Source organism: Crocodylus siamensis, chromosome 3, assembly GCF_052110815.1.
Source record: "Crocodylus siamensis isolate JL-2025a chromosome 3, ASM5211081v1, whole genome shotgun sequence".
NCBI lineage: Eukaryota > Metazoa > Chordata > Crocodylia > Crocodylidae > Crocodylus > Crocodylus siamensis.
Window position 1 is genome coordinate 215,044,465 of NC_143397.1, and position 21,135 is coordinate 215,065,599.

General features: G+C 47.9%; 1 protein-coding gene across 4 annotated transcripts in view; it reads left to right on the forward strand.

Annotated features, from left to right (window-relative positions):
- Positions 1-21,135, forward strand: part of NECAB1 (N-terminal EF-hand calcium binding protein 1) — a 136,039-nt gene that overhangs the window by 1,844 nt on the left and 113,060 nt on the right. For all 4 annotated transcript variants that reach the window (XM_090040296.1, XM_090040295.1, XM_090040294.1 and 1 more), the window contains exon 2: positions 9,691-9,715. In XM_090040296.1, coding sequence (XP_089896422.1) covers positions 9,691-9,715 — 25 coding nt within the window. The remainder of the gene's footprint in view (positions 1-9,690; positions 9,716-21,135) is intronic.

The window sequence follows — 21,135 nt, forward strand, 5'->3', positions numbered from 1 at the left end:
TCAAGCAAAAAATTTAGGTGCATTGCAAAGACAGAGCTGTTGGTTTGAAAAAAGAGAGAAGTATAGAGAACAAATGGAACCTACTTCCAGACATAAACTAGAATAGTAAACTGAGACATACCCAGTAGAATCTCCTAAATAATCAAAGGGTTGACTGTTAAAGAAGCTGCACCTAGCAGAAGTTTTTCTGCAGTAAGCAAAAAAACAAAAACCAACCCTGATTGATCATAAGATGCAAGGCTGCATGAGGTTATTCATAAAACCTAATAAAAAAAAAAATCATTTCATGTAGATCTAAATCTGAGTTTTTAAAAGAATTCTGATGAACTGCAAATATTTAGTTTCAGATCAAATTAAATATTTCATTTGACTTGAATCATTTACTTTTCAGGCATTCTGAATAAAAGCAAAGGAACTGAAGGAAAGTGCTGGTGCACTCACGTGTATACACACGCGCACACACACACGCACACATGATCACCACCATGAATCCAACCCAAACCATTTCAACAGATTCAATTTTATTTTTCTCCAGCATTTATTTGACCAAAGCTGTTCAATGAATTTGACCCAAATCTGTCAAAAGCGTCTAGTCAAATTCAATAGCTTTTTCTTGGAGAATAAATTCAAGAGTCGTACACATGAGACAAACATGGTCGCAGCACAATGGGACTGCTCAGGCATTGTTCCCGTGTCTAATCAGGACAGGGCATACGGCTGCTTTTGATGTTTCTACAGCTGTGTTTGGATGCTGCGATAGATTGCTGAACAATAGGTTACCATTGCATCTGTATGGCTGCAATTCCAACCAGGAACCACTGTGTGCTGATGCTGGGATAGGCTGGGCTGTGCCTTGGGTTAACTAACTACTGTTTGGTAGGCTTGTGAGCTATATAAGAAAATGATAACTAGAGCTCCTAGTCTTAATTTTCAGGCTCAGGTATTATTATATTATGTATCTCCTGAAGGATCTTTATGGAGGGCCATCTGTTGGCCTTGATTTCATCTGGCCTACCCATAAATATATTTGTATGACAGAGTGCATGATAACGTACTTGCTAATATTTATCTGTTAACACAACTCTCGTGATCTCCAAGGCAATAATGATATATTTTAGAGTCTTTATATTACACTCCCCCGAGTTTTATTACTGAGGATTTCTAGTGTCTGCTTTGACACCACTGTTCTGAATGAGCCAAGTTAAGCACTAACTCCTGGTCCTCAAATGTTCTTACACTCAGGGGTGGGCAAAATATGGCCCGGGGGCCGAATGCAGCCCACCAGGCCATTCTATGCGGCCTGTGAGGCCCCTACAAAATTTAGAAAATTTAATATTAAGCTGCCTGTCATGCAGTCCTCGATGGCTTGCCAACACTCAGTAAGTGGCCCTCTGCCCAAAAGAATTGCCTGCCCCTGCCTTACAGCAATGCAAACTGAAATATTAACTAGGGTGAGTTTGTAATGCTGAACCCAGAGGCCTAACTAACCATTTTGATGAGCTGGGTAGAGTAGTGGGGGCATTATGTTATGTGGATCAGAGAGGAGAGGAGGTTGCAAGCAAGTTTTAGCTCACCTGGAGATTCAAAGACTCTGGCTGCTGCTGCTAGACACAGGGTCACTGCACCCTGGCTGCAGCAGCTGACTTGGCAGGTGCTCAGGGCTGCTGTCACTGGGGTGGGCTTCCCACACATCAGCTTTAGCAACTCTCACAGTATAGGCTCCCTGGGAACCACTGTTCTCATGCCCCCTCTGAATTTGTGTCCAGCTGCCGCCTTCACCTAATCTAGTTATACGACTGATTGAACCTATAACATGGTTATCTCAACAAGTGTTAGCTGTGACAGCCAATTCAATTGTGCACAGGCCAGAGCTGCTCATAGCACAAATAACTTGAGATCAGTTATGCCACTAGCCATGTGTTGGTGCAAAATTTACCCTTTTTGGGGAGCATGGTCCATTCCTTCTCATTATCAAACCCATTAGTCACAGCTATCTGCAACTCAGGAATCTTTTCCTGTCATAGGATTTCAGCACTAGCCCCTTTCACTTGCAGCCTCTGGGGATACACACTCTTCTCTTTTATTCAGGTAAAGTCTTGCATAAGAAAGCCTGATATTTGGCTCAAGATCTAAAAATATGTGTTTTTAAAAACTCATAACTCTCCATCCTTCCAGTTATAAAAATTGAGCTGATTTTGAGTTCTCTTGCTGCCTTTGCAGCTGATCCTAACTAACAGCTATTAATTCCAGAACAGCACACCCTATTACTGGTGCACAAGAAAGGAAGTGGATAAATGGAGGGGCATTTTGCCCTTTGCTCCACATAGTACATGGAAGGAAAATGAATTCTGACTGACAAATGAACAAAACAAAACAATAAGCTTGGCACCTAGGATTATTTTTGACCCATTAAAAAGAGTCTTAGGAACAAGAGTGTAAAACCAGATTTAAAACGGCTTTTAAAATGCATCAGAAGGTCCTTTGGCTTCCTAGATTTTTATCTTTTTGCAGCACCTCCACTTTAAAATTCTTCAACTTTAGTAATTTGCTGTTGGTAAAATATTTTCTGTGGGAATAAAAATTCAAAGAAAATGAGCAGCCCAGTGCTGGTACTGAAAACTGAGTTACAATACCCCCTTTATTGAGGAAAGTAAATTAATTCAACATAAATATAGATCTCGATTTTGCATATCCTGGAGTTCAGATTTGAGTTATGAAAGCAATTTATTTTTTAAATCAGTTGTTCTACAGTAATAAAAGGCAACCAGGGCTGCTTGCAACTGAGTTTTTAAGTTGGTCCTATCTCTAATAAAGAATATACAGCTACACGTTAGGTGATTTATTTAACATAATCCTGGCTAGCTTCTTAGTTGCATCATTACTGGTCTTCTTTATTCTAATTGTCTTTGAGAGCCATATCTACTTCCTGGAATTTTCAACAGTATTCATTACCATTTGAAAACTGCTGCCTATTCTGTGCATCTATGCATTTCTGTGGAATTTAGAAACCTGATGAAGATTTACTTTACATAGTATTGATGAATACTTTCTGCATAACTCTCTTACATGGCAATGGGGGAAATAAATCTAAAGGTAAAATCCTGGCCTTGGTGCACCAAATAATAGTGGAAAACTCTGTGGTGATATGGCTTCAGGTTTCAGAAGGCATATACAAGCAGGCTGCAAATACATCTGCTCCATGGAAAACTGTTTCATGGTGTTATTCCACCCCAAAAGTCAGCTAGTGGTACGTGGACAAGCCAAACTGGAAGAGATGTCAAAATATGGTCAGTGCATCTGAGCACAGCACAATGGCACTCCTCCAAAAATTTCTACGGCAGGAGATTCACTAACATGATTATTTTGTTTTAGATACATTAGTGCCTTGTATCCTTCCTTAAAGACAGCAGCAAACAGAGCTAGAAGAGTCTCTGCTCATCTTCCCCCAAATAGTCACTTTAATTCAAGTTTACACAATGGAACTAGTATTTCATCCTAAGTATTAAACAGCTTCTGGAGAATTCCTCATTTACAGTGTGGAGAAACATACAGACCTGTATACACTGAAGATAACAATATGAATCATGTAAATATGTAAATATGAATCGTGTAAATCAGTTAGGCTCTGGAGTGGTGAGAGTTAGGCTCTGGAGCGGAGAGACACGCGTGGGTGAAGCCCGCTGTGCCACCGCTCCCCCGAAGCCCCCCAGACACCCCCTCAGCAGCCGCAGAGTCCCCTGCTGACCCCCAGCACAGCCGGAGGTGAGCAGGCTCGTGGTGGGAAGGAGTTAACTCCTCGCTCCCTGGGAGGAGGCCGCTGCCTGGTGCTGGGCTGGGTCAAGCCCCCGCCCAGGCCCCTACTTGGCCCAGCCCCCCAGGGAGCCCCGCGACCAGGCTGCGTAAACAGGCGCTCGAGTTAGCGCGGAGTTCGTGCAGGGGAGGGCGCGGGAGGGCACAAGACCCTGCCTGCGACCCCCCAGAGTAGTCGGCCCCAGCCGTAGCCAGCCTACCAGAGGCATGATATGGATGGGCACGCGCCGCACCCCAAGGGTCCTTTCGGGCTCTGCGGCCCCCCCATCGGGCACCTCAGAGACGGCCACCCAGACGGACCCCATGGTCCCGGGCTCCACACTGTGCCTTTTTCAGGCTCTGGGGCCCGGGAGCATGGCCACCTCCCCTTGCGGGGTCTGCTCCCTACTGGGGTCTCTGGCGCGCCAGCTGGAGGAGCTCCAGGCCACAGTCCAGAGACTGCGTGCCATCAGGGACTGCGAGCAGGAGATAGACTTCTACTGCCAGGCCCTTCTCCCCCGGGAGCCGCAGGGTAGAGCACTGTCTCCCTCCACGACTAAGGAGGACTCTGGGACCTCCCGCTCTGCCCAGTCAGGGGCATGGACCAAGGTGGTCAAGGGCCCGAAGGCCTGCCGCACCAAGGCCCCTCCCTCGCCGGAGCTTAGCAACAGGTTCGCACCTCTTGCAGCCCCAGCAGAGCCTGCTCAGTTGCCAGCTCCCGCAGGCAACCCAGGCTCCACCGCAGCTACTGGCCCCGCTCTCCCCAAGTCAAAGCGAAAGGTGTTTGTTGTGGGAGATGCCATCCTGCGGGGCACTGAGGGGGCAATCTGCCTCCCCGACCCCTTAGCCCGGGAAGTCTGCTGCTTCCCGGGGGCCTGCATCCGAGACATTGCGGAGAGGATCCCAGAGCTCCTCTGGCCCACAGACCACTACCCCATGCTCCTTATTCACGTGGGCACCAATGACATGGCTTGGAGCACCTCCAGCCAGGTCATGAGGCGTTACAGGGATTTGGGAGCGGGGCTTAGGGGTCTGGGAGCTCAGGTGGTGTTTTCGTCGATCCTCCCAGTCTCGGGCTATGGGCTGAGGAGGGAGAGGAGGATCCACACAGTGAACCAAAGACTGCGGTGCTGGTGTCATCGGGAAGGCTTTGGCTTCCATGACCACAGCCCGCTCTTTGGCGAGAGAGGCAGCGAGCTGCTGGGAAGAGATGGCCTCCACCTCTCTCCCCTGGGGAGGAGGCTCTTCTCAGCCAGGCTGGCTGACCTATTCCACCGGGCTTTAAACTAAGCCCACTGGGGAATGGGGGGACTACTGCCACTGCTGGCCCACTGAGCGACCCTTGCAAAGCCAGCAGACCAAGGCACTTAAGGGAGCCCACCCCTGCCCCAGCCCTGGCACAATCTGTGGGCAAGACAAGAGCCCCCAAGGGGACACTTGCCTGCCTGTACACTAATGCCAGGAGCCTGGGCAACAAGCAGGACGAGCTCGTCTTCCTGCTCAGTGCAAAGAATTATGACGTCACTGGGATAACGGAGACCTGGTGGGACTCCACCCATGACTGGACCATGGGTATAGAGGGCTATACCCTGTACAGGAGGGATCGTGTTGACAAAAGGGGCGGGGGTGTAGCTCTCTATGTGAAGGAAAGCTACATGTCCCTGCAAGCTGATGTTGGCGACCGGCATGGACAGCTAGAGACCCTCTGGGTAAAAATTCGTGGGGAATATGGCACAGGGGACACAACGGTTGGAGTCTACTACAGACCTCCCACTCAAAGTCCTGAGCTTGACCAGGAGTTCGCCCGGGAACTGACTGAGGCCGCTTGCTCCAGGACCTTGGTTGTCTTGGGTGACTTCAATAACCCGGACATCTCGTGGGAAGATCACTCAGCAAAATCCGGGCGGTCGCAAAGCTTTCTCTCGTGCGTGGATGACCTCTGCCTGACTCAAGAAGTCTATGGGCCAACGAGAGGCAAAGCGCTGCTTGACCTGGTACTGGCTATGGAGGACGACCTAATCGGCGACCTAGTGATCGATGGGAAGCTCGGTGACAGTGACCACGAGCTGATCACCTTCACCATCCGCCGTAAAGCTGGCAAGTCAGTCAGCAACACAGAAGTCCTTGACTTCAGAAAAGCCGACTGACTTTGACAAGCTCAAGAGGCTTGTCGGTCAGGCCCTCGGGGACCATGACCCCAGGGAGATGGGAGTTCGAGAAGAGTGGTTGCTTCTCAAGGAAGCAATCCTCAATGCATAAGCTAAATCTATTCCAACATGGAGGAAAGGCAGCAAGAAGGCACAGCAGCCCTCCTGGCTCTCTAGGGACCTAGCGGACCTCCTACAGCTAAAAAGGAAAACCTACAAAGGATGGAGGATGGGATTCACCTCCAAGGATTATTCTGCACTGGTCCGGTCCTGCAGGGAGCAAACCAGGAAAGCCAAGGCTGCAACTGAACTCCAACTAGCTTCAAGGAACAAGGACAACAAAAAGTCCTTTTTCAGATATGTGGGGAGCCAGAGGAAAAGCAAGGGCAACGTTGGACCCCTGCTAAACCAGATGGGGCAACTGACAACTGACGCCCAGGAAAAAGCCAACCTATTAAATAGGTACTTTGCATCAGTCTTTCATCAGTCCCATGAGATGCCCATGCCTGCTATGGGACAGGGAGATCTGGGTGATGGGGATCCCCTACCCTCCATAAATGCTGACCTTGTGAAGGAACACCTTGAGAAGCTGGATACCTTCAAGTCACCCTAGGGTACTCAAGGAGCTGGCAAGCGTCATAGCCCAGCCCCTGGCATGGATCTTTGAAAACTCCTGGCGCTCTGGTGTAGTGCCCGAAGACTGGAAGAAGGCCAATGTGGTGCCGATCTTCAAGAAAGGGAGGAGAGTGGATCCGGCTAACTACAGGCCCATTAGCCTGACTTCTATCCTGGGGAAGATCTTAGAAAAGTTTATTAAGGAGGCCATCCTTGAGGGACTGGCCCAGGCTAACATTCTAAGGGACAGCCAGCACGGGTTTGTTGCGGGTAGGTCTTGTTTGACCAATCTCATTTCCTTCTATGACCAGGTGACCTATCACCTGGACAAGGGAGAAGAGATTGATGTCATATATCTTGACTTCAAAAAAGCTTTTGATCTGGTATCCCATGATCACCTCTTGGCCAAACTGGCCAGTTGTGGCCTTGGCTCCACCACGATCTGCTGGCTGGGAAACTGGCTCCATGGTCAGACCCAGAGTGTTGTAATTGATGGCAGTCACTCATCGTGGTGCCCTGTGACCAGTGGGGTCCCTCAAGGCTCTGTCCTTGGACCCATACTGTTCAACATCTTCATTAATGATGTGGACATTGGAGTCAGGAGTGGACTGGCCAAGTTCGCTGATGACACCAATCTTTGGGGCAAAGCATCCACGCCAGAAGATAGGCGGGTGATCCAGGCTGACCTGGACAAGCTCAGCAAATGGGCAGACGAGAACCTCATGGTGTTTAACACCGAAAAATGAAAGGCTCTGCACCTTGGGGGGAAAAACCTGCAGCTTCCTTATAGGCTCGGCAGTGCTACATTGGATAGCACTACAGAAGAAAGAGACTTGGGGGTCATCATTGACCACAAGATGAACATGAGCCTGCAATGCGATGCTGCGGCTAGTAAAGCGATCAAAACGCTGGCTTGCATCCATAGATGCTTCTCGAGGAAATCCCGGGACGTCATTCTCCCCTTGTACTCGGCCTTGGTGAGGCCGCAGCTGGAGTACTGCGTCCAGTTTTGGGCTCCACAATTCAAAAAGGATGTGGAGAAGCTTGAGAGAGTGCAGAGGAGAGCCACGCGCATGATCAGAGGTCAGGAAAACAGATCTTACGATGACAGGCTGAGAGCCATGGGACTCTTTAGCCTGGAAAAGCGCAGGCTCAGGGGTGATCTGACGGCCACCTATAAGTTTATCAGGGGTGACCACCAGGATCTGGGGGAACGTCTGTTCACCAGAGCGCCCCAAGGGATGACGAGGTCGAACGGTCACAAACTCCTGCAAGAGCGTTTCAGGCTGGACATAAGGAAGAATTTCTTTACTGTCCGAGCCCCCAAGGTCTGGAACAGTCTGCCAGCGGAGGTGGTTCAAGCACCTACACTGAATACCTTCAAGAGTAAATTGGATGCTTATCTTGCTGGGATCCTATGACCCCAGCTGACTTCCTGCCCTTTGGGCAGGGGGCTGGACTCGATGATCTCCTGAGGTCCCTTCCAGCCCTAACGTCTATGAAATCTATGAAAATATTTCTTAGTAAAGGATGCAAGGTAGCTACCCTGTACATCAAAAGTGGAACTATTTTGATTTTGTCTCATTTCTGTCCACGATAAACCACAATAGACTTTCTCTTTTTGAATGAAATGTTCTTTGTTTTAATTCTTGACTCTTCTGTCATAAGCTCATTCTTCTCTCCCTCTTTGCCCACCCAGAACATGGCTGCCAGCAACCTCATATTCTTCTGTTGTCTTGATCTCACTTCTCCCTGCTTAATTTGTATACTGGTTTCCTCCTCTTAGTCCTCATCCAATTCAATCCTGTCATCACTGTGTGTTTCTACACATGCGATTATCCTGTGTGAATAAATTCTGGTACTTTTCACACCAGAGGCAGCCACTCCCAGGAGCAGTGTTTATACATGTGCCTGGGATCACAGCAATTTGAGTTGGGGCTGAGTAGCTCCAGGCTGGTAGTGGACCTGGGTGGTGGGGAGGTGTCAGCCCTGGGCTCCAGGTGACAGCATTGGGCAGTGGAAGGACTCACTGGGGCACAATGGTGCTACAGCACAGGGCTATCCAGCAGGCAGCCCCCATAATGTGGCACCCTCATCTCCCAGCCAGCCCCAGTCACCGCCATAGGATAGTACGTGTCCCAGACAGTACCATCCTGCAGTGGAGTTAATAAATTTACTGTGCTGTAATACATGCGCATGTGTAAACAGTGATGCTTTACTGTGGAGCTAATTAGTCAGCTCTGCAGTAAAATGCTCATGTAGATGCACCCACTGTCAGAGGAAACCACAAATTTGCACCCACACATCTAATCTCACTGCCTCCTACACCCAGTCCAATCTCTGTGCTCCAGCCAAGCCTCTCTTGACTGCTCCCTTTGTCTCTTTCACTCACTCCTAATCCTATGCCTTTATTCAGATTGCCTCTATGTTTGGAATAGTCTGCCAGCAAGCACACTCAAAGCTCTTTTGAATCATTTCTAACACCAGCAGTCCTATATGGACTGCACTCTAACCTTCTTGTCCTGTTACCTACTGTCCTTTGTACCTATCAGGCAGGTCTAGGTACCAGGTATATCACAATAATTGAATTAGTTTTAACTCACACCTATGGGTATTGTGATGCAAATCAGTATGCTTTTAGCTTACTGGCTTAAGCTAAATTGAACTAGATCATTTTTATTCTGAAATGAGTGTTACATATATACTTGCCCAGAAATAGCAAGAGACAGAGATTAAAATTGATTAGGTTATTTTAGCACAAGTTTGTATGTAAATCAGATTTTAAATCCTTTAGAGCAGGGGCTTTGTTTCCTGGGCTCAAGTTTACTGTGTACAACTATAGGGATACATCATGTAGATGTGTCCAGCATTTGTCAGAAGTATCACTGTATTTATTGGAGATAACAAGAATAATTAGTATGCCCTGGTTTTATGAGTACATGGCATAAGAGGAGATAAGAAAACAGCATCATGAGAGATATACAAAGGCAACCTTAAAGGTTTTCACACTATACAGCACTGTAAAAATATGTCAGATAAAAAAAAATTAAACTGCTGGTTGTTTAAATATGATCTTCAGTTTCATACAATCTGAACAGGAAAAGTGATTCCTTTCTTTTTTCTTTTTTTTCTTATTTAGATATTGAGAAGAGCAGACAAAAATGGTAAGAACATTCATTTGTCTTTATTTTTTTTCTGTTTAGAAAAATCTGTCATGTCCCAATACTGTGTTTTCAAACTTGATAAACCATGCTACAGTGGGTGTATTACAATGAACATTCTCATTAGTGGGGTGCTCATCCCTTTAGAAGTCATACACATCCCATACCAGGTGTTTGGTTTTCTGACCAGATCTTGCAGCTGGCTTTTCATGGGCAGATCCTGTTCTTGCACAGAGCTTCTCTGCAGTTGATGGAGTTATCTGTGGATGCACAGGTATGCCCAGGCTCATTGCAGGATCAGGGCATTTGTGTGCAGTCACTTTTGGGTGATAACACTAATTATCTGTTCAAGTGTCAACTTGAATACCAGCTAATTTGATCAGCTAATTATGAATTGTTCTATTCATAATTGTTCAGCAGGCAGAATGTTATTAACGAGAGCTGTTTGTGTATATAGGGTCCCGTCTGCCCTTGGATAGTGCATGCAGAATCTATCAGGTTGAATTTTTCTTCTCACTCTTGGACACCAATGGGAGTTCAGCTTTTTTCTTAAGTGAAGACTGCAGCCTTTGGGCCATTCAATTCTGTGCATGTACATTCAGAGGAACTGTTTGACCTATGAATTTGACTAGCACATTTGTTCTTTGGATATGTATGTTTTACTAGTAAGTATTTCAGAATATCATTTGAATACTACTAATAGTCATACTTTTGCTGCTTTAAAACATGAGAATGTATTTTCTGAGGCCAAGCTTCTACATTTTTCAGATGTATGTTCCACATGTCAGAGAGCAGGATGAATGCTCTGAACATAATTTATGTATACATAGTACAAAACCACAGTGTTACACTCATGACAGTTTTGTTTTTATTGATACTTTTTCATTATGTAAAATACAGTAGTAGAAATTCTTGGCTTGCACACATGCACATGTAGTCTGTCCTAGAAACACACTAAAGAGATAGCCAAAAGGGAAACTGGCTAGATTATTTGCAAATGTAAGTGTTTGCAGGATCAAGTCCTAATTTTGAAGCCAGTTCCCATTTCTGTCACAGAATTTTTATGTGGCTTTGGGCAAGACATTTATTTACTCTGGGTGCTTCTACACATGCATTAGACCCGAGATCAGTTTACCTGCAAGTAAACTACTTGCAAGTAAACACTCCTAGGCAGGTGTCTACACATACAGGGACTTGGCAACAGATTTGCTGCTCTTAGCACTGAACTGTGCCACCTCCTTAAGTCCTACAATAGGCCTCTGCTGCCATGTTGGGAGGTGGGGGGAGGAGATCCAGCCATCTTGAAAAGGCAGCCCCACTGTCTGCTCCCTGGCCAGCCACTTCCCTGGCCAGGAGCAATGTGCACAGCACAGGGGCAACATGAGGCAGCTGTCTCTTTACCAACTCTGCCTCCCCGTGCCATGGCTGCTCCAGTCCCTGCCCCTGGAACCAATTACTGGTACCCCAGGCCCCTGCTGGCCATTGCGCTGGCCCTCCTGACCCACCATGTTAACCACCAGCTGGCCCATGGCCATCTGGACCCAGCCAGCTCCCCCATGCACAGCAACTGCCTGCCCAGCTACAGCACACCATCCCAGGGCCACTGCCATGCAATTGCTGCCTGGACCCCATCCAGCTGGCTAGATCTCAGCAGGGATGCCAGCAACATGCTGCTGGATGCCACCACTGGGGCCACCCTTGCCCTCCTGGGCCTCTAGCCCTGTCACCTCTGGGCTCTCTGGGCTCTGGTGGCTGCATGTCATCCAACAGACCTGGGATGATGAACCGTGGCTGAAGCCTTTCAGGATGTCCCAGGCCACCTTCTGGGACTTCCTCGAGCAGCTCTGGCTAAAACTGGAATAGCAGGACACCACCATGCAGCCACCTGTCCCTGCAGACATCCAGATGGCCCTCGCCCACACCCACCAGCTTTCACTATGTAGGCCATCTCTTTGTGGTGGACAAGGTCACTGCTGGGTAGACTGTTTTGGAGATATGAGGTGCCCTCCAGGATGCGCTAGGACACTCGGTGCTCCATGTGCACAACCCCCTGGCAGTGGTGGCAGGGTTCCATGCCCTGGGCTTCCCCCAGTGCATAAGGGCCCTGGATGGGACCCATATCAAATCATAGAAAGTTAGGATTGGGAGGGACCTCAGGAGGCTCAGTTGGTCATCCAGTCCAACACCCTGTTCAAAGCAGGACAATCCCTGACTAAATCATCCCAGCCAGGGCTTTGTTTAGCCGGGTCTTAAAAACCTTCAAGGATGGAGATTCCACTACCCCTCTGGGTAACCTGTTCTAGTGCATTACTACCCTCCTAGTGACATAATTCTTCCTAATATCTAACCTAAACTTCTTTTGCTTCAACTTGAGACAGTTGCTCCTTGTTCTGTCATCTATCACCACTGAGAACAGTCTAGCTCCATCGTCTTTTGAACCCCTTTTCAGGTAGTTGAAGGCTGCTGTTAAATCCCCTCTCAGTCTTCCGTTCTCTAGACTAAATAACCCCAGTTCCCTCAGTCTTTCCTCATGGGTCATGTCCCCTCACCATTTTCTTGCACTGCACTGGAACTCTCTCCAATTTGTCCACATCCTTTCTGTAGCGGGGTGCCCAAAACTGAACACAGTACTCCAGATGTGGCCTCACCAGTGCAGAATAGAGGGGAATAATCACTTCCCTTTACCTACTGGTAACAGTCCTACCAGTGTGGCCCAGTATGCCATTAGCCTTCTTGGCAACAAGGGCATACTGCTGGCTTATATTCAGTTTATTGTTCACTGTAACTACCAGGTCCTTTTCTGCAGAGCTGCTGCCCAGCCAATCAGCCGCCAGCCTGTACTGGTGTATGGGACTGTTCTGTCCTAAGTGAAGGACTTTGTACTTGTTCTTATTGAACCTCATGAGATTCCTGGTGGCCCAGTCCTCCAATTTGTCTAGGTCACTCTGAATCCTAGCCCTACCCTTTGGCATCTACTACTCCCCCCAGCTTGGTGTCATCTGCAAACTTGCTGAGGGCACACTCTATGCCATCTTCCAGGTCGTTGATGAAGACACTGAACAAAACCGGCCCTAGGACCAGACTCCTGGGGCACTCCAGTTGATACCAGCTGCCAACTAGATAGTGAGCCATTTATTAGTACTTTCTGAGCCCGATAGTCCAGCCAGTTTTCTCTCCAACCTACAGTCCATTCATCCAGCCATACTTCCTTAATTTGCCTGCAAGAATGCTGTGGGAGACCATATCAAAAGACTTGCTAAAATCATGGTTCACCACATCCACCTGTCTCCCTGCATTCACAAAGCCAGTCACCTCATCACAGAAGGCAATCACGCTGGTCAAGCATGATTTGTCCTTGGTGAATCCATGCTGACTATTTTTAATTGCCTTTTCCTCCTCCAAGTGCTTAGGAATGGATTCCTTGAGGATCTGTTCCATGATTTTTCCAGGGGCTGAGGTGAGGCTGACTGGTCTGTAGTTCCCTGAATCCTCCTCCTTCCCTTTCTTAAATATGGACATATTTCCCTTTTCCAGTCATCCGGAATCTCTCCTGATTGTCATGAGTTCTCAAAGATGATGGCCAATGGCTCTGCAATCACATCAGCCCTCCCTCAGCACTCTTGGGTACATCCCATCCAGCCCTATGGACTTGTACATGTCCAGATTTTCTACGTAGTCCCTTACCTGTTCTGTCACCGCTGAGGGCTGCTCACCTCCGCCCCAAACTGTGCTGCCTGGTACAGTAGTCTGGGAGCTGACCCTGCCTGTGAAGACTGAGGTGAAATAGCCATTGAGCACTTCAGCCTTTTCTGCATCCTCTGTCACAAGGGTGCCTCCCCCATTCAGTAAGAGACCCATGCTTTCCTTGATCCTCCTCTTGCTACCAACATACTTGTAGAAACCCTTCTTGTTACCCTTCACATCTCTTGCTACCTGCAGCTCCAATTCCACTTTGGTCTTCCTGACTTCATCCCTGCATGCCTGAGCAATGCTCTTATATTCTTCCCTAGTTATTTGTCCAAGTTTCCACTTCTTATAAGCCTCCTTTTTGTGATTTAGTTTACTGAAGAATTCCCTACTAAGCCAAGCTGGTCTTCTACCATACTTGCTAGTTTTCCTGTACATCAGGATGATTTGTTCCTGTACTCTTAGTAAGGCTTCTTTGAAGTACAGCCAGCTCTCCTGGACTCTTCTCCTCCTCAGTATGGCTTCCCAAGGGATCCTGCCTATGATTTCCCCTGAAGGAGTTGAAGTCTGCTTTTCTGAAGTCCAGGGACCTTACTCCACTGCTCTCCATCCTTCCTTTCCTCCGGATCCTGAACTCAATCATCTTGTAGTCACTGCTGCCCAAGTTGCCATCCACTACTATATTCCCCACCAGTTCTTCCCTATTTATGAGCAGCAGGTCAAGAAGAACATGGCCCCTAGTTGGCCGCTCCAGCACTTTCACCAAGAAGTTGTCCCCAGTACTCTCTGGATTGCCCGTGCACTGCTGTATTGCTTTCCCCCTGCAGCTGTCAGGGGAATTGAAGTCCCCCATGAGAACCCCCATGATAGGGAAACTTCCACTAGCTGTTTGAAGAAAGCATCATCCACCACTTCCTCCTGGTCTGATGGTCTATAGCAGATCCCCACCATGACATCACCCTAGTTGCTGACCCTAACTCAGAGACTCTCAAGAAGCCTATCTCCAGCTTCATACTGGAGCTCTGACCAATCATATGGCTCTTTTACATGAAGTACAACTCCTCTTCTCCCCTGCCTGTCCTTCCTGAACAATTTGTACCCATCCATGACAGTGCTCCAGTCATGCAAGTTCCCACCAAATCTCTGTTATTCCAGTTACTTCATATTTCCATGAATGTACAATAACTAGTTGATTGCCCTGATTTCTCAGGAAGTATGAAAGCACCTCCCCTGTTGCTGCCTCTTGCTTGCACTTCCTACAGGTCTCCTGCTTCCTCACTTACCTCAGGTCCTGGTCTCCATCTGCCAGCAAACCTAGTTTAAAGCCCTTCTCACTAGGTTACTATGTTAGTGACCCTTTCTACGAAGATGCTCTTCCCCCTCTTCATCAGGTGGATCCCATCTCTTCCCAGCAAACCTTCTGTTCAGAAGAACATCCCATGGTTGAAGAAGTCAAATCCCTGCTGGCAACACCATCTGCGCAGCCAGGTATTGATCTGCAGGATGCACCTGCTCCTGCCCGGGCCCTTTCCCTTGACCAGAAGGATCAACAAGAATACAACCTGAGCCCCAGACACCCTCAGACTTGCATCCAGAACCCTGAAGTCACTTTTGATACACTCAGGTTCTCCCCTGGCAGTATCATTGGTGCCCACATGGATGAGTAGCATGGGGTAGTAAACAGAGGGCTGGATGAGTCTTGATAGTCCCTCTGTGACATCTCAGATCTGGGCAAGCAGCAGACCTTCCAAGACAACAGGTCAGGTCACATCCCTGTCATCTGCCTGCCTCACAGGGACCGCCCCTACTGTAGTCAGATGGGCTTTCATTCCATGGTGCTCCAGGCCATCATGGACCGCCGCAGTGCCTTCATGCATGTGAGTGCCAGCTGGGCAGCAGTGCCCACAATGCCCACATCTTCTGAAACTGCCCTGCCAGCCCTGGTGAAGAGTGCCTGCTTCATGCCAGGGGTGTTGGACCTGCAGTGGGGCACTGTAGTAGCCCCGCCCCTCCTCACTGGTGAAGTGCCCCAGGGCTAGCCCCCACACACAGACGCTGTGCCCTAAGCATGCCCCTGCTGGGTGTGTCATGGGCAGTGTGCGAGGAGCTGTTTGCACAGACTAAGGGGTTCCCGACCCACTAGGCTCTGCTGCTACTGGTTGCCAGGGTGCCCTGGGTTCACGTGCAAACCTGGCATGGGACCCTGAGCTTTGACGGTGCAGGGGGTAAGCCTGGGCTGCCCTGCAACCTCTGCCACTGCCTGAATGGCTACCTGTGGCTGCACTACATGTCCCTGCTCCCCATAGCTGGGGAGAACATTGCTGCTGGCACTGACACACTTCTTAGCATGCAAGAGGCCTGTGCCCACCTAGCTGTGGGGGCACAGGCTGCTCAATAAAGTTTTGCATTGTCTCCTGCCTCCTTGTATGCTCTGGTGGGTAACCCAGGGTCAAGGGGGTGCAGGTGGACCAGACGGAGATAGGGAGCAGGGGCTGGGGTGGGAAGGGCCTTCCCCCGGTGTGGGGCTTACCACGTGGCCAGGGCTGGAAGGCTGGCAGCTTTGCTCAGTCCCAGCTGGTGGTTGTGGCTTGCAGCTCTGGGCTTTGTCCTCAGACAGAGAGGCGCAGTGTGTGGGTGCCCAGCTGGGGTCACCCCGGGGATGAGCTGGTGCTGCTGTTGGCTGGCAGTGACATGGCAGGGCGGTCTGCTCTCCCCCACCATCACCACCACACACTTCTTGCAGGGAGCATGCAGCAGTATAAGCCCCCTCCTGCCCTTCCACCAGACACCGGAGGGAGTGGGGAATAACTTCCCTCTCTGCCCTGTTGCTTAAGGTGCCCTGCCAGCCGGCCTCTGGCCACACCTCACCCCTGGAGTGGTGAGGGGGGAGTCACCCTGATGGACACTGTAGCCCGTCACGGAGTCCTAGAGTACGAGCCTTTTCCTGGCAGGGGGACTGTGCTGCAGGTGGGGGTGGGATGAAGAAACCTGCTGTAGTCAGGTGGTGGTGGTGGTGGTGGTGGCGGTGCTAGAGGGTTTTGGGGGCCATGGCTCCCTCCGATCTTCAGTGCCACTACCTGCCCTGTGCAGTCTACATCAGTGCTGACCCCCCCGCCCCATTTGCGCCCTGCCCCCAGAAGAGGCTTGCATTCTTCAGACACCAGGACAGGAGCTGCTCTGCCAGCATCTGGGAGAGGAGGTATGAGGGGACTTATCTCTCTGCAGACTCCCTGCAGGGAGCAAATGGCAGTGGTGACTGGGGTGGGCAGACCCTGGCTTCGGCCCCTTGGGGAAGTGAGAGTAGAGGCGGGTATTAACCGCCTCCCTGCCCCTTCTGCCTCAGGGGCATGCTGGCTGGTGTCTGGCTGTGCTTCCAGCCCCACTGCTGCAGCAGTGAGGGAAGAACACCCTGCAGACCCCAGCTTGGGTCTGTGCTTGTGGGACAGGGAGGAGGAAATTCAACCCCTTTTCTGGCCAGTTCACTCCAAGCTATTGCCTGGTTTGGCCATGGCCCCCCAGTACAGCTTCCTTGCAGCTGAGTGCTGCTCTAGCACCCCCCAGCTCCTGGCCTGAGCCACTGCAGGCATGTGCCTGCATTTTGTGGATGTCTATTCACTTGCAAATTGGTTCAGTCTAGGCAGATTAGACTAACCTGCAAAGATTGAATTCAGGCTCTGGCTTTTAGAATGTCTGTCCCTAGCCTAAAGGTCTTTTGGTTCTGTTGGATTTAGCCATGGAAATTCTTATGCCATGATAAAAGTAATCAGGTATGCTTGCTTCTAAGACTGGTCAGTGAGCTATTTCCTGAGAGATGTCATAGGCTGTTTGAAGTTTGACCACACATGTAACTTGTGTAAGCCATCGTCAACACCTGTTTCACAAGAATGAATAGAAAGAGGTAGTTAGCTGTGTTAGTTGAGTCAGGCAGAAGGCAGAGCAGGGAGGTACCTGTGAAACTTAAGCATTCAGAAAGGCATAAGCTTCCATAAACAACAGCTTCATCTGATGAAGTAGGCTGTCGTCTATGAAAGCTGTTGTCTTTTTCAATTGGCTCCCTACCTGTTACTGTCATATACAGAGTAGAGGACTAACCTGACAAAGCCTTAGTTTCTAAGGTGCCAACCTGCTTTGCCTTCTACAAGAATGACTGGGATTTGTTACACTGTAAATGATATTCAGCACTGTAGGAAGCTAGATATTGATTAACTGCTGCATGTATTACATTACTGCAACATACATGATGTGCAAAGTTCTTGTATGTAGTGTTAACATAGAGCTCTTTCAAAATGACAGCCTTCTCATCACCTTGTGACAGGAGATTATTCTGCCCTACTTGGCACTGGTAAGGCTTCAGCTGAAATGCTGTGTCCAATTTCAAACACTATAAGAAAGATACAGAAAAAACTGTGGAATCCACAGGAGAGCAATGAGAATGTTAAATGATTTAGCAAACATGACCTCTGAGGAAGACATGAAGAGATTGGATTTGTTTGGTGTAGAAAAGATAAAACCGAAGGAGGACGAGTTACCATTCTTTCAGTACAGAAAAGGTACACTTTAACTTACAATACACTTTAAGTTAAAAAAGGAGACTATACCAAAATGAGGAAGATAGTTAGACAGAAATTAAAAAGGGCCCCTAAGGAGGTGAAGAATGTGCAAACAGCATGGTAACTGCTTAAGAAGGCACAGGACAAATGCATACCACAAATAAAAAAAAATGGAAAATGGACCAAAAGAAATTCAGCATGGTTTAATGGCAGAGTTACAGAGGCAGTAAGCGTCTTTCAAAAAAAGCTTCTTTTAAAAAGTGGAAGTCAAATCCTAATGAGGAAAAATAGCATAAACTCTGGCAAATCAAATGTAAAACTGTAATAAGACAAGCTAAGAAAGGATTTGAGGAGAAACTTGCTAGAGACATAAAAGATTAAATAAAAAAATATTTAAATACATTAGAAGTGGAAGACTTTCCAGGGAGTAGGTTGGGCCTTTAGATGTATGAAGGGGCGCTAAAGGGTGAGAAGGCCATTGCTGAGACTAAATACATTCTTTGTATTCGTCTTCACTGTGAAAGATGTTAAGGAAATTCCCTTACCAGAGCCACTCTCCTCTATGGGCAAGTCAGTGGAGCTGACCCAGATTGAGGTTTTGGTAGATGAGGTCATAGAGGAAATTAATAAACTAAGGAGTAGCAAATCACAGGACTTGATGGCACTCACCCTAGGGTCCTGAAGGAGATCAGATCAGAAATTGCTGTGCTCTTAACTGTAGTATGCAACCTTGGTACCAGAGGACTGGACAGTTGCCAATATTAAAGAAAAAAGCTCTAGAGGGGACACAGGGAACTACAGGTTATTCTGTTCCTGGAAAATTGGTAGAAACAATAATAAACAAAAGAATTATTTGGTACATGGATGAACATGACTTGCTGAGAAAGAATCAACACAGCTTTGCCAAAGGAAAACCATGCTTCATCAATCTATTAGAAGTCTTTGAGGATATCAATAAGTAGGTGGTTTTGGGTGATCCACTGGACATAGTATATTTAGATTTCCAAAAAGCCTTTGACAAGATCTCTTCATCAGAGGTTCTTAAATAAATTAGGTAGTCACAGGATTACAGGGAATGTCCACTCTTGGATTAGAAATTGGCTCAAGATAAAAAGCAATGAGTGAGTATAAATGATCAGTTTTCAGGGTGGAAAGAAATAAACAGTGGGGTCCCCCAAGGATCTATGTTGGGACTGGTGCTGTTTAACATATTCGTAAATAATCTGGAAAAGGGGGTGACTAGCAAGGTGACTAGTTTTTCAGAAAATTATTCATAGTAGTAAAGACCAAGGCAAACTGTAAGGAATCACAGAAGGATCTGGCATGTTTGAGTGAATGGGCAACTAAATTGCAGATTAAAATCAGTGTACAGAAATGTAAAGTGATGCACCTGGGCAAAAATACACTATGCCTACACTATGATGGGCTCTACATTAGCTGTTACCACACAGGAAAGAGATCTGGGTGTCAGTGTGGACAGGTCACTAAAAACATCATCTTGGTGCTCAGCAGCCAGCGAAAAAGCAAACTCCCTTGCAATCTCCCAGCCTCTGCCAGGAGACAACTGTCTCCTGGCCCCATGTTCCCTGTCAGTCCCTGGAGTCTAGCGCTCCCCCTGGCTGCTGCAGGGGGCCAGTGCAGGGCCAGAGGGGACAGAGCTGCAAATATGCTCCCAAATCCCCACCTGCCCAGAGTAATGTACTCTGGAGTAAACCCATCCAGCAGCATTTGCATGCATAGATGCACCCAGTGGGCATATCTATATGTGACGCTACATCACTGTAGCAACATGCTGTGGTGACATAGCAGTGGCAGTCACAAACCATGATGCCACAGCTATGTCACCATAGCAATACGCTCCCTTGTTATAGTGCATTGCTACAGCGATGTAGCAGCTAAAAATAACTATGCACAGCGTCCATGGTACAGCATGGGCAGTTACTGTGCCATCATTTAGTACTTCCAAAAGAAAGTACTAAATGATGATGCAGTAACAAAGACGATGTAGGGACACATGTAGATGCATTCAGTGAGTTGCAATCAAGTGAGACTATACCAATCACTAGTTATTGCTACACTGGGCCCTGTTCTGACAATGGGTCCATGATCCTAGGCATCTGTTATAAGCTTCCTCCATTAGTGTAAGAGGGGAAATTCAAGCAGGCGCTTTCTCCCAGAAATCCGTGAGCAAACCGTCTGACTGTGGTAATGGAGAAACAGTAAAACTAAGGAGAATGAAATAATAAGACTGGACCTCTTGATCTTAGAACAGTGACTCCCATTCTTCAATTAATGGAGAAATGCTTCATTTTTAAATGGAGTCACAGACACCATAAAATGATCAGAAGGCAATGCTCTGACACTACCTATCGTTATATGTTTCTCCTCTTTCTCCCTTCTCTCTCTTGAATGCCGAGTAGAAGGAGGCATGTCCTCTCACTTTCATTGGACTGTTCTTCTTTAGCATTCTGATCTCATTGCCTAGGGAGAAAGAGATCATTTCTGTTCTTCTTTCTTGTGGAGGTGGGAGAATGTGGCTCTCATCACACCAGCATGATTTCTTAGCTCTCTGTGAGTTACCTGGCATGTGGTAACTGTATGGTCTTCACCCCCTGCCCACCTGTTTTATGTGTGTGTGGCGGGGTGGAGGGAGGGCTGTAAATGGAAAGCATATGCCCAGTTCTTTAAAAAACCCTAGCCCTTGTCTGTGTGTCTACCAGCAGCAGCAGACCTCTGGCTGCTGCCTCTGCCTTGTGTGTTGCCTCTGCCCTAGGATGCATAACTATGTCTCTGACTCCTAGAGTTACTTAAGACTACAAACCCAGTTATTTCATCCCAGACCAATTCATGGCTGAGGAAACAGTGCTGGCTGAATTGTTACCAAGAGGACTAAGCATTTTACAAGCTCTCTCCCAGATGGCTGGCTGCATTTGATCAGTCTTTTGGCCAGTGTATATTGACTACTGGCCACGAATGGGGGCAGCACAGTATATTAGAGATTGCCTGGTCAAAGGGACAACATGCACAGGTATATAAACAAGTAAGTAATTCTCAGTTCTGACATTGACTCTCTCTGAGGCCTTGGTAATATCATTTACCCTTTGTACATTGGTTTACCCATATGTAAAATGCTGATAACAGAGGGAATTCATTGAAATAATTAGTCATTACCTTTGTAGTCTGATA